The 12,025-nt window shown below is 54.4% G+C and overlaps 1 protein-coding gene and 1 long non-coding RNA gene across 2 annotated transcripts in view; one reads left to right on the forward strand and one right to left on the reverse strand.

Annotated features, from left to right (window-relative positions):
• Positions 1 to 636: 636 nt before the first annotated feature.
• Positions 637 to 12,025, reverse strand: part of MYO1F (myosin IF) — a 31,766-nt gene continuing 20,377 nt past the window's right edge. The window contains exons 17-28 of the mRNA XM_045774351.2: positions 11,272 to 11,378; positions 10,675 to 10,773; positions 10,430 to 10,574; positions 5,149 to 5,263; positions 4,886 to 5,055; positions 4,105 to 4,250; positions 3,610 to 3,756; positions 3,346 to 3,494; positions 2,789 to 2,872; positions 2,045 to 2,240; positions 1,789 to 1,958; positions 637 to 1,087 (exon numbers count right to left, since the gene is read on the reverse strand). Coding sequence (XP_045630307.1) covers positions 1,011 to 1,087; positions 1,789 to 1,958; positions 2,045 to 2,240; positions 2,789 to 2,872; positions 3,346 to 3,494; positions 3,610 to 3,756; positions 4,105 to 4,250; positions 4,886 to 5,055; positions 5,149 to 5,263; positions 10,430 to 10,574; positions 10,675 to 10,773; positions 11,272 to 11,378 — 1,605 coding nt within the window. The 3' untranslated portion in view covers positions 637 to 1,010. The remainder of the gene's footprint in view (positions 1,088 to 1,788; positions 1,959 to 2,044; positions 2,241 to 2,788; positions 2,873 to 3,345; positions 3,495 to 3,609; positions 3,757 to 4,104; positions 4,251 to 4,885; positions 5,056 to 5,148; positions 5,264 to 10,429; positions 10,575 to 10,674; positions 10,774 to 11,271; positions 11,379 to 12,025) is intronic.
• Positions 3,667 to 8,757, forward strand: LOC148108993 (uncharacterized). The gene is made up of 3 exons (XR_015726731.1): positions 3,667 to 3,783; positions 6,639 to 6,752; positions 7,833 to 8,757. It is a non-coding gene; the product is annotated as an uncharacterized LOC148108993 (long non-coding RNA).

The following is a 12,025-nucleotide window of genomic DNA, read 5'->3' on the forward strand; positions in this document are numbered from 1 at the left end:
GAATGGGTGTCCATTTGGAAAGTCGGGATGCTTAGGCTTAGACCATGGCAGGAGCCCCAGCAGTTCCAGCTGCATCTACAGGGAGTTCTGAAAGGCTCAGACTCCATCACTGGCTTGAAAACATCTGGGGAGACCAGTAGCCAGGCTCACCCCCTAAATCCATGACACTAGGTGCAGAAAGCCAGGGCCCTGGAGTATCAGAACCGGTCCTGACCCCAGGTGAGTGAGGGCTATGAAGGCAGCGACATGGGGGGGGGGGTGTTCGGGGGCCAGGGGTGGCCCAGGCTGGATTGTGAGGGGCCATGTGGGACCTGCCTCCTTCCTCAGGGTCCAGTCAGGTCCGGGATGGGTTTGAGGGCTGCAGATTCAAAGCTGACAGGACCCACCAGACTATTTTCTGCAGGAAGGCTGGGATGCAAATGGCCAAGAGTGGGTAAGCGGGCAAGTGAGACAAACTCCAGTTTGGGGAGAAGTGGGGTGGGGGTATATATGAGTCCAAGGCTTGGCTCTGTGGGATCTTGGACAAGTGGCAAAACTTCTCCTGGCCCCTAGTTTTGCACCTGCAGTGGGGTATTTGTGGCTCCCCCCTCAGCATTGGGAGTAGTTCTGGTTAGCGCTCAGTAAATTAATTCACACTTTGACCTGGCAAGTGTTTATTGCCTCAGTGATGACAGAAGAAGAGGAGTCTTACTTGTCAAGGTGCCCCCAACTGTGCTTGGCACTTTGCCAACAGGACACAACTCATTTATACTCACAAGGCAGCTGGGAGGTAGATTCTGCTGTTAGCCCTGTTTGAAACAGGAGGCAACGCGTGTGACATGGGGGAGGCCAGGGCCCTGGGGTGGCTGCAGTGGTGACCCCCAGACCCAGGGCCTGGGCTGGGCTGGGGTGGGCTGGAGGCCACAGGACTGGACCTTCTGGCTAATGCGGCCAAGGAAAATGAGGCCCTCGCTGGAAGGGCCTGGCTCCCCGGCAGGCAGGCAGGCAGGAGGCAGAATCCGGGCCCCCTCTCAGATCTTCTCCACGTAGTTTCCTGGGAAGAGGCCCTCCTGGCCGTGCAGCCGGCCTTTCCACCAGCCCGAGGAATCTGTGGGCGAGAAGGGAGCGTGAGGCGGTGTCCAGCCCACCCAGGAGAAAGCCTTCAGGCTGGGTCCCCACCTGTTTTATTCATTGCCACTGGCATGGCAGAAGGCAAACACTGAAAAGAGAATTGTCAACAGATGGAAAAGAGGGAGCGACTGACACGTGGTTTTTTCTGCCACTGCCTCACACTCTGTCATGTTCTAGACCATTCTCTTGTGCTCATCCCTAATCTCTTTCTACAGGTGCCTCCCCTCACTCCCCATGGTGGACCAGTGAATGACCCCTTTGGGGGTCCCCATTTACCCGCAGAGGGTGCTGCTGAGTTCCAAGTCCCTCTGGGGGGTGGGGGCAGCCCAGGGGACTAAGGTGGGAAGATGTCCTGGGCCATCCAGACACAACCAACCCATTTTTTACTCAAAAGGGGTCTCTTTGAGGTAGGTTCTGCTGTTAGCCCTGTGCTTGACAGGAGAGAAAAATGAGGCCTAGGGGATTGGGCATGCTGCTGTGAGGCCAGGCCCCCCGAGTGCCTTAGGAGGGAATCTCTAGACCCAAGTCCTTTTAGCCTATGCAGCCACTGGCCCTGAAGAGAGTATCTCTGGTGGGGGCTGGTTGCTTCCGTTCTCCTCTGGAAGGTAAGCAGGAATGCGGGGTTGCCTGACTGTGTCAGGGTTCCGACTCCTCCCCCCTCTGCCCTGGGACACACACCTTCCATGAGGATCTCGATGACCTCATTCACGTTGAAGCTCAGCTCGTCCACATCTTGGCCCACATACTGGTACAGTGCCCGGCACCGCGGGCCATGCGTCCGAGGCTGGGGCTTGGGTCGGCCCACGCCTGGCACAGGTCGCTGCCCCACACTGCGCTTCCTCTGCATGCTGTGGGCACAGGGAGTGCTCGTCACAGCCCAGACACTCCCCTGCCCCCTGCCCACCTCCTGCGGCTGCCCTCTTTCCTCACTTACCCTGCCACACCCTGATCAGGCACGTTAAGGAATTCTGTGTTGTGCTCTGAGGGCGGCCGTGCCCGGGGGCGTCTGCTCGCCCTCAGGGCTGAGGATGGAGGGCCCCGGAGAGGCTGCTGGAAGCCCCCTCCAGGTGTGATCTCCAGGGGCAGGGGCCCCCTTCTGGTAGAAGGAGGCACCCCATTGTGGTCCAGGCCTGTGGCAGGAGCAAGAGTGGAGACATTTATCAGGATGATGGTAGGATTTGGGGAGGACTTAGCTCCAAGATCCCAGTCTGAGGGAGGAGGCAGCCAGCCACATGTTCAACCCAGCATGGTAAGGACCGACCCAGAGGGAGGCTCTGCAGGGGTAAGATTTCCCCCATTCTCTTCTGTAGGAGGGCTTTTGTGGGTGGGTCTTGGAGGATGAATAGGCGCTCAAGCTAAGTAGGAATTTGGGAGATGAGAGGAGCAAACAGCCCAAGCAAAGGCTTGGAGATAAGAACAAATTTGTTAAATTGGCGAAATACGAGGTAGCTTGTGTGACAGGAGTATAAGATGGGAGGAGAGAAGAGGTCGGTGGTTAGCTGGGTTTGGCTTCTGTAGGGCTTTGAGTATCAAACTAAGCTTAGTCTGTATTCTGTGGAAGGCGGGGAGCTGTGAAGAGTTCTGGGCAGAGAATAGAGTGGTCCGCTCTATCTGTTGACGGCAGGCATGGCTTAGGTCATGGAGCACACAAGAGGCAAGGGAAGACACGTCTCCTCACCTCTGGGAGGCCCAGGGGCTGCCCGGGTAGGGGCCTGGGCTGATCTTCGAGGTCTTCCCTGGGCCATTCCCTTCCGTGTAGGCTCTGAAAGGGGAAAGGATATGGGAAGTTGAGTGGTGACCAGACCACAACAGGCTCTTGGCCCCGCCCACAAGTCCAGTCCACTCTGTGGCTCCGCCCCAGACTCCGCCCCCCGGCTCCCCGGCGGTACCATCGGCACCGCCTCGTAGTTATTGGAACAGTGGCTCTGCCCAGTAACTGGCCCAGCCTCCCAGAGCCCGGCTCTCTAGGCCCGCCTACTGCTGGGGAGGGATCATTTCCCTGGCCACGCCCCCTCCACATTTCTCTCCCATTCGTTGGTTACCTCGCTGACCCTGCCCTCTCCGTGGCCGAGTCCTTTCTATTACGTCTCTCTCGACCCTCCCCTCCACGGCCCTCACCCTCTCCGGGCCGGCCTCATTGGCTCCGCCCCCACAGCCGTGATTAGTCCCCCTATCTGGCCCCGCCTCCATAGGGCCCGCCTCTTTGGCTCCGCCCCCAGCGCTGCGCGGACTCACTGGAGCTCTTGGGCAGCCCGTCGCCCACGCTGACTGTGAGGGACCGGCCACTGGCCTTGAGCACCGCCACCTCGCCGGAGCCACGGGAGAAAGTGACGCTGCGGGTGCCACCTCCGCCCCAGCCCTCCTTCTTCACTCGGAACTGTAGTCTGTGGGAGAGGAGGAAGCTGCGGGGACGCCCACTCCCCAAGAGGGCCGCGGCCGCGGGCCGGGAGAGGGGGCGCTGTGCCCAGCCCAGCCCGAGGACGGTGGCGGGGGGCGTACGTGTCGCTGAAGGTGAGGGGCAGGGCCCTCCGCGCCGCCTCCTCGAAGCGCTTGCTCAGGAGGCTGACGAACTCCGTCTTGAAGACGCTCTCCAGGAAGCTGTCGGCGGCGTCCTCTTGGAGGATGAAGAAGTCGTCCTGCCTTGTGCTGGGGGAGGGATGGGAGGAAAGGCAGGTGAGGGTGGTAGTGATGGTGGCTTGACTGACTTGTGAGATGCGACGGGGAGGGTCGGGTGAAGGGAAGTGAGGGGTGATGCAGGTGGGGGAAAAGGCGAGAGGTGGCAAGGAGCTGGGAAGGTGGTCATAGAGAAGGGTCAGGTGAGGGGACAGGTGCTCTTGGCACATAAGGATCATGAGTGTGGGGGCAGGGGAAGGTGACAGGTATATTGGTAGGTTAGATGGTCAGAGTGGCAGATGGGGTGAGAAGTATGAGGGCAGCTGAGGATGACAAGGGGGCAGATGAGGGCGACTGGGGCAGGGGAGGGCCTGGCCTCACCTAAGGGAAACTCCCCGGAGGGCCTGGATCTCCAGCTTCTTCTTCAGGACCTCACGCACCTGGCCCTTCTCTGGTCCCTTCTTCACCTTCTCCCGCCCGATTATATACACACACTTGGGCGTCAGGATCAAGTCTCTTTTGATAGGCTGTGAGGATGCAAGAGCAGAGGTAGTGGCTGGAGCCCTGGGCCTGGGCCACCCGGCTCCAGGGGATCCACCTCAGGCAGGGGAGTGGTGCCAGCAGGTGAAGGACAGGTCAGCTGAGCATTTCCCTCCACATGAAGGTATATGAGGAGTTACATTATATAAGAAATAGGTTAAGTAAAGGTACATTGGCTCAAGAGGGGTTTCTGGGCCAGCGAACAGGTACAGGAGAGGTGGAGGTATACCTGCTGGACGTGGGTGCCCAGGCCAGAAGAGAGTGTACCTGTGCACAGGTGTATCTGGGCCACGTGAAGATATGTCTGATTGACAGATCTATCTAGACTGGCTGAGGGTATACCTAATGGATAGGTGTGTCCAGGATATGTGGGGGTGGCCTTTGGTCAGGGCTTCTGGGTGAGGTAAGTGTGTAACTGTGGACAGCTGTGTCTGGCTCGCAGAAGATGTGATGGACAGGTGCGTCTGGGCTACGCGAGGGCATATTTAAAAGCCAGACGTATCTACACTAGTTGAGTGTATACCTGTGGACGGGTGTGTCTGGGCCAGGTGAGGGTATACCTCTGCCGGGGGTGCCAGGCTGGGGCCAGGGTCCCAGAGGTGCCCACCTGCTAGTGCCTCACCTTGAAGCGGCGGTCATACTTGGTGACTGAGTCAGCGAAGTCCACGCGTTCCCTCTTGCCCAGGAACTGACGCAGCTCTGGCCGCTCCTCTAGCCCCAGGTAGTCCCCAACGAAGTTCCGGTTGATGCTGTTCCGTCTCCGCTCCTTCTTGTGCAGCAGGATGTTGGAAGCTGTGGGAACACCAGGTCAGGGGCAGAAGTCATGGCCTGGCTCCTCCCAGTCCACCTGTCCCCACTCTGAGCCTCCTATCTGCAGCCTCTCACCTTCCTCCCGCATCTCCTCGTACTTCCGGACTGCCACATGGCGCCTCCAGGCCTTCTGGATGGTGCGGGCAAAGCCATCGAACTTGCGCTCTCGCATCTCCTCCAGAAGGAAGAGCTGCGCAAGAGGGAGGGGTGGTGGGTCTTTCTCCAATCCCACCCCACCCACTCGCTTTTGCTTACCAGCACCCGCACACATGCTCTTACCCTACGGTCAAAACATTTTTTTTCTTCCTCCAAATGAGTGGACCCAGGGTTCCCTCCTAATATGGGGCACAAGCCCTTGCATTAAATTAAACTGTGGGCTGGTCTTGCAGGATTCAAATTCCAGCTCTGCCTCTTACTAGCTGTGTAGTCTTGCCAGAAATGGTGTAACATCACAGTTTCTCGCACTGCTGATTAAGGTACAGCTTGTCACCCACGTGAGGTGCACCTCAATTTCAGAGATGTTAGAAATGTAAACCAATGTGCATCTTAGAAAACCAACAAAATACTGTAAATATGAAAATCTGGTGTATAGGACTGTGATGTCCCTGGAGACCAGGTAGTTGTATCGTGTACAACCTGCACGGCTATACATGGCAGCCCTGGAAAAGAAGCTTTTGCAGAAAGCAGACTTTTGAGTTAATAAGAGTCTCAGTCCAGAGGGGATTTAGGATATAAACTATATTAGAGCAAGTCCGAGTTGAAATGCCAGGAAGGATGTCCCTTCACTTAGAATAATAACAGTGAACATATCAAGGAGAGGAGGCCACTGGATATGAAAAGTTATAAATCTACAGTAAATAAGAACAATGGGGTGCTGATCGAAGAATAGAACAACCTATTGGAATAGGACAGATGACTGGGGAATATTGTAATTCAAACAAATTTAGTGATAGAAGAGACATTGCCAATCAGGGAAATACTGAAATGGAAAATATTGTAAATAAAATGGGGCTTTATTTAGAAAAATAACTAGCACTTCACCCAGAGGGATTTGTCAAATACACAAATATCACATCACTGCTAAAAGCCTGGCTGCCTGCTTTGCTGACCAAGGTGGTTGATGTTTCCCAGAAACCCCAGGGTTCCCTGCAAGGACTAAAGTACTTCTGCAGATACTTGGTTCAAATGCACTTTAAAAAATATATCTTGGAGGGGTACCTGGGTGGCTTGGTTGAGCGTCCTGACTTTTGATTTTGGCTTGGGTCTTGATCTCAGGGTCGTGAGATCGAGCCCCTCATGGGGCTCTGTCCTCAGCAGGGAGTCTGCTTCTCTCTGTCTCTCTCTGTCTCTCTCTCTCCCCTCCTCTCCTTCTGCCCCTCCCCCTGCTCATTCTCTCTAAAATAAATCTTCATATATCTTTGAGAACTTTTAAAGCTGTGGGTGTTCATAGGTGTTCATCAAAGGTGGGGATCTTTTCACCAGGAAAGAATCCTAACCCTACCAAGACTATAGTTTCACAGCCTGCAGGGAATTGAGTGGAGTTTCCATATTCCATTGTCTTTCAGATCGATATTCTGTGGGTCAGTGGATCTGTGTGCAAAGCATGCCCAAGCAATGCCTCATATAGCGTGTCTGCAGGGCACATAAATGCATTCTGCAGTTTGCTGAGAGGATGTCAGGTATGAATAAAGAACTTGCAGAAGGGTGGGGGGTGGGCCAGTCAACCGGGAGGCCTCTCTCCCTTAGCTGTTGAGGGCAGATGGGACAAGTGTCTTGCAACTTCGTTATTTCTGCTCAGGGAAGGGAATTCGTTTTCAATTTGGGAAAGGAATCTTCCTGTCTACAGAGTTTAAAATTCGTCTTCCTTGGGGCTCCTGGGTGGCTCAGTTGGTTACATGACCGACTTTAGCTCAGGTCATGATCCTAGGGTCCCAGAATCGAGCCCCACATTGGGCTTTCTGATCAACGGGGAGCCTGAGTGTCCCTATCCCTCTGCCCCTCCCCCTGCCCTTGCACTCTCTCTCTCAAATAAATAAATAAATAAATAAATAAATAAATCTTTAAAAAAATTAAATAAAATTCATCTCCTTCAGGGCACCTGGGTGGCTCAGTCAGTTAAGCATCTGCCTTTGGCTGAGGTCATGATCACAGTGTCCTGGGATTGAGCCCCAAGTTGGGCTCCCTGCTCAGCGGGGAGTCTGCTTCTCCCTTTCCCTCTGCCCCTCTCCCTGCTCATGCTCTCTCTCTCTCAAATAAATAAAACCTTTTTAAAAATAAAATTCATCTCCTTCATGTGTGGAGGGCAGAGCTGCGTGTGCTTAAAGTGGGTGAGATAGGTCCCAAATCTGAGCTTATCCTAGTGTACTGGCTTGAATAGTGTCCCCCACCCCCCCCAACTCATGTCCACCCGAAACCTGTGACTGTGACCTTACCTGGAAAGAGAGTCTTTGCAGATGTAATCAAGTTAAAATGAGGTCATACTGGAGTAGGGTGGGCCCTCAATCCAATGTGACCGGTGTCCTAAGAAGAGGGACCCAGACACAGAGGAGAAGGCCATGTGATGACAGGGGCAGAGATGGGGTGATTAGGAATGGCAGGGATGGCTGGCGTTACGGAGAGTGAAGGAAGGATCTTCCGGGGAGACTTTAGAGGGAGCATGGCCCTGCTGACACCTTGATTTTGGATTTCTAGCCTTCAGAAACATGAGAAAACGAATTTCTGTTGACTGAAGCCATCTTGTTTGTGGTACTTTGTTTAAGGCAGCCACAGGAAATGAACACGCCCAGCATGACCGGCGGTGAGAGCCAGCTGGTGTGTGAAACATCAAGGATATTTTGAGTCCATGCTTACAAGACGCGGAATCCAAGTCAGAGCCATCCCTGTGTGAGTGCATCTGTGGTTGAGAAAGGCCCCAACTCCATTAGGGTAACTTAATTTGATCCATTTTGATACAGCACAGTTACAGTCATCAGACTGTTCCCATGTTTCTTTCTTTCTTCTGTGTTCATTTTACTAAAATGATTCCCATCGGCATGTTTTGTCCTGTGCAAATTTTCAGTCCTTTTTTTTTCCTTACAAAATTTTTCCGCCCAACTTTGCCCTTTGTGAATTTCATTATTTCCAGCCAGTTCCATCTTCCTCGCCTCAAAATGTGCAGACTGCATTTTTTGTCTGAATGATTTTACCTTATATAGCCTTAGCCAGCGCTAGCTTTGTCTATTTGCTTTTTTCAGTTTCGATTTTTAAAATTTTTGGAAAAGATTTATTTATTTGAGAGAGAATGAGAGCGATGGGGAGAGGGCCAGAGGGGAGAGGAAGAGAGTCTTCAGCCGACTGCTGAGCACAGAGCCCGACAGGGGCTCCATCTCACAACCCTGAGATCACGACCTAAGCCATAACCAAGATTCGGATGCTTAACCGCCTGCGCCACCAGGTGCCCCAAACACTGTTCTTATTTCTTGGAGCAAATGCATCTGCAGGGAGAAGCTCTAGAGGCAGGTACAGAGAAGTGTGGGGGACCAAGAGCCCGACCTCCCAAGACAATTTTCTTCTTTCTCTCTTTTCCTTTCCTCTCCTTTCCTTTCCTTAAATTTCCTTTCCTCTCCTCCCCTCCCTTCTTTCTTTCTTCTCCTTCCTTCCTTCCTTCCTTCCTTCCTTCCTTCCTTCCTTCCTTCCTTCCTTCCTTCCTTCCTTCCTTCTTCCCTCCCTCCCTTCCTCCCTCCCTCCCTCCTTCCTTTCTTTCTTCCCCTCCCTCACTCCCCTCCTCCCTCCTTCTTTCTCTTTCTCTCTCCTTCTCTCCTCTCTCTTTTCCTTTCTTTCTTCTGTGCTCAATGTGGGGTTTGAACGCATGACCCTGAGATTAAGAGTCACATGCTCTACTAACTGAGCCAACCAGGAGCCCCGACAGACTATTTTTGCAGCTACAAAATCTCTGGAGTCTCCACCCCAGTGTTATGTGTTTGGTCTGCTGAGAGAACAGTTACTTGTAAGTTACAGTAACGTCAAGGGCATCGTCTCTACAATTTCCCAGCTGTCTTCAAGTCTCTAAGGTGCTAGAGGGGCAGGTGCTATGATCATCGTGCAGGTGATGAGGCCCCTGGCCAGGCCTGGGCAGGCAGCAGCCCTTTCCCCAGTGCTCCAGCTTGGCCCAGGCTGGGGAACGTAAGATGTGCCTGGGAGTGTGGTGAGTTACCACAGCTCGTCCAGACGGCCGGCTCCCGATTTGCTGTCCGATCCTCGCATAGAAGCAGGTGGCCAGCAAGGGCCCCCAGGGGGATTCCTTGCCCTGCCTTTTTATTTATTTTTGAAGATTTTATTTTTAAGTAATCTCTACATCCAGTGTGGGGGCTCAGACTTCCAACCTCGAGACCAAGAGTTGCATGCCCTATGGACAGCCAGCCGGGTGGCCCCTGCCTTGGCCCTGCTTTTTTGTTCTTGTCGCTGTTGCTTTCTAAAAAACTCCCCCATCCAGGTTTATTGAGATATAATCGACATATAACATTGTGCAAGTTTAAGGTGCACATGAGTCGATTTGATACATGTATATACTTCAGAATGAGGACCTCCTAGGTTAGCTAGCAGCTAGGTTACCATTTCTTTTTTGTGGTGAGAACGTGAAAGAGCTACTGTCAGCAAATTCCAAGTAAATAACGCACCATTGTTAACTGTAGTCACCGTGCTTACAGTAGGTCCCCAGAACAGATTTGTCACTGTTACTTTGTTTTGCCCTGCGAGCAGAGCCTCAGGTTGCTGGTGCTCCCAGCCTTTTGCTAAAAGGCTTAGAGCTGATGGTGACATGCTGGAGGGATCATCTGTGCGTGGAGGATGCGGAATGAGGTTTGTCTCTGATAGATCAGGGCCTGGGGCAGGTCTTGGGATCGGCTAGCCACCGATCTCAGGCCCAGGGACTCTGTGTTCATGAAGGAAGGAAGGAGGGAAGAGGTAAGAAAATGTAGGAGAGGAGAGAGCACGGAAAGAAGTTATAGAAAAAGAAGAAAGCAAAACGGGAAGGACAGACAGAAGGAAACAAGGGAGCAAAGACGTTGTGGAGAAGCCGTGAGTTCTTACCCCTCACTGGCGGTGTGTTTCTCCGCCTGCCCCCTGGCCACCAGGGACTGCCCGGCTAATTTGGGTTTTTCCGAGCACACACCACATGCCACACACTGCGTGGTGGACTTCCTGTTTCGTCTGAGCCTCACCCCAATCCTGCAGGGGGGCTACTACTCTCCCCACTTTCCAAATGGAGAAACGGAGGCTCTGAGGGCGTAAGGCAACATGCCCGAGGCCTAAACGGGCCCGAGGAGCGGGACCCGCGGCCGTGCAGCAGTGCCAGTGTCTGCCTCTCTCTCACACTCACCGACTCAGGGTTCTTGACAAAGACCTTGGTGCTCCCCATCTGGTACTGGTCTGGCTCCATGTTGACCGCGCGGAGCAGGTGCTGGACCCCCTGACGTTCATCCCCCCGCCACTGGGGCCACGTCTCAGGGGTCAAAATGGCGTACCTGGAGGCGGAGGGTGTGGGAGGGTTTGGGGTACACATCCCTGCTGGTGGCTCCTCTGTGGGGTGGCGGTGAGGGCCGGGGGCAGGTGGGGGTGCCTCACCTCTGCAGGAACTTGGAGAACTGGCGGCGGTAGGCGAAGCCAGCCCGGCGCACCCTGATGTTCTCCTTCAGGCCCAGGTACTCCACCTGGTGCTTGACCCTAAGGGGGAAGGCAGGGTGAGTCCCCTGGGGGTACTCCCTCGTCCTGGGAGCGGGTGGGTGCTGCTGAGCAGGGCTGGAGTGGGCAGATGTGAGACCGGGGAGGGGTCTGGATTCGTGCTGTGGGGCAGTTTGGGGAGGGTGACTTCAGTGCCTGGGAGTCAGTTCTGTGGGGTGGGAGCCTAGTTTCTGGGGGGTAGGGGTCTGTGTGAGTTCTGTGGTCAGTTCCAGGGTTAATTCTAGGGGTGCATCCTAGCGTCTGGGGACAGAAGAGGCTGTGCTAGTCCCTGGGTCACCCTACACTCGGTTCCACTCATCCCTGCAGTCTGGAGGGTCCTGGTCAGTGCCAGGTATAACCCCGGGACCCCGAGGAGTTTTGCGCTGGTCCTAGGGGTCAGCCTCAGTTAATCTTGGGATGGGTCCCGTGACTCTGGGTGGGCTGTGGAGGGAGGGTCCGTCTGGGGGACAGGCTGTGTGGATTGGTCCAGCTGGTGGTCACCTGCTCTCCTCCCAGTCACGCGGCTTCTTGGTCTCGTTGGGTTTGATGCAGCGGATATAGTGGGGTGTACATCTCTTCAGCGTGGCCACCAGGTCGTTGGCTTGTTTCTGAGGGGGAGGAGAAGGCGGGGGTGGTGCACAGATGAGACCCTCCGACCCTGTCTCCTCCCACTCTGTATACAGGCCCAAGAGACAGACACATTGAGTGGGGGGCTGGCTCCCAGTGAGCCACGGGGCCCAGTGTCCCTGATCTGTGTGTAATCCAGTAGCACACACCACGGGGGCGCGATACTGTGTGTCTCCCTGATCCTTGAACCTCAGACTAGGAGCTCTCATGTCTGCAGCACTCACCACTTAATCTGGTGCGTAGTAAGTGCTCAGCAAACGTTTGTTGATGGAGTAACTGAGCACTCAGGAGGACATGTTGCATCGAACATTTCTGCCTGTCCTTCAGGGGACCACTACTTTGGGAGTAGGAAATCGTGTGTGTGTGCCTTGGGTTGTGCATTTTAGTCCCTTGGAGGAGACTAGACAGGACGTTGTTCCAGGCGGGGGGTATTGGAGAGAGTGGCATGAGAGACGTTGATGTCGACTGTGGCTCTGATGTGTGATCTGGGCCAGTGACTGTGCTGCTCTGAGCCTTGGTCTCCCCATCCCCCGGGTGGGACTAGTCCCACATATGTAAAGTGTCCTACGTTTGCTGCCAGCTGACAAGTGCTCAGTGTGTGGTTACGAAGAGATTTTTAGAATGGGAC

The sequence above is a fragment of the Ursus americanus genome, chromosome 14, assembly GCF_024610735.1.
Source record: "Ursus americanus isolate L20-20 chromosome 14, mUrsAme1.1.p, whole genome shotgun sequence".
NCBI lineage: Eukaryota > Metazoa > Chordata > Mammalia > Carnivora > Ursidae > Ursus > Ursus americanus.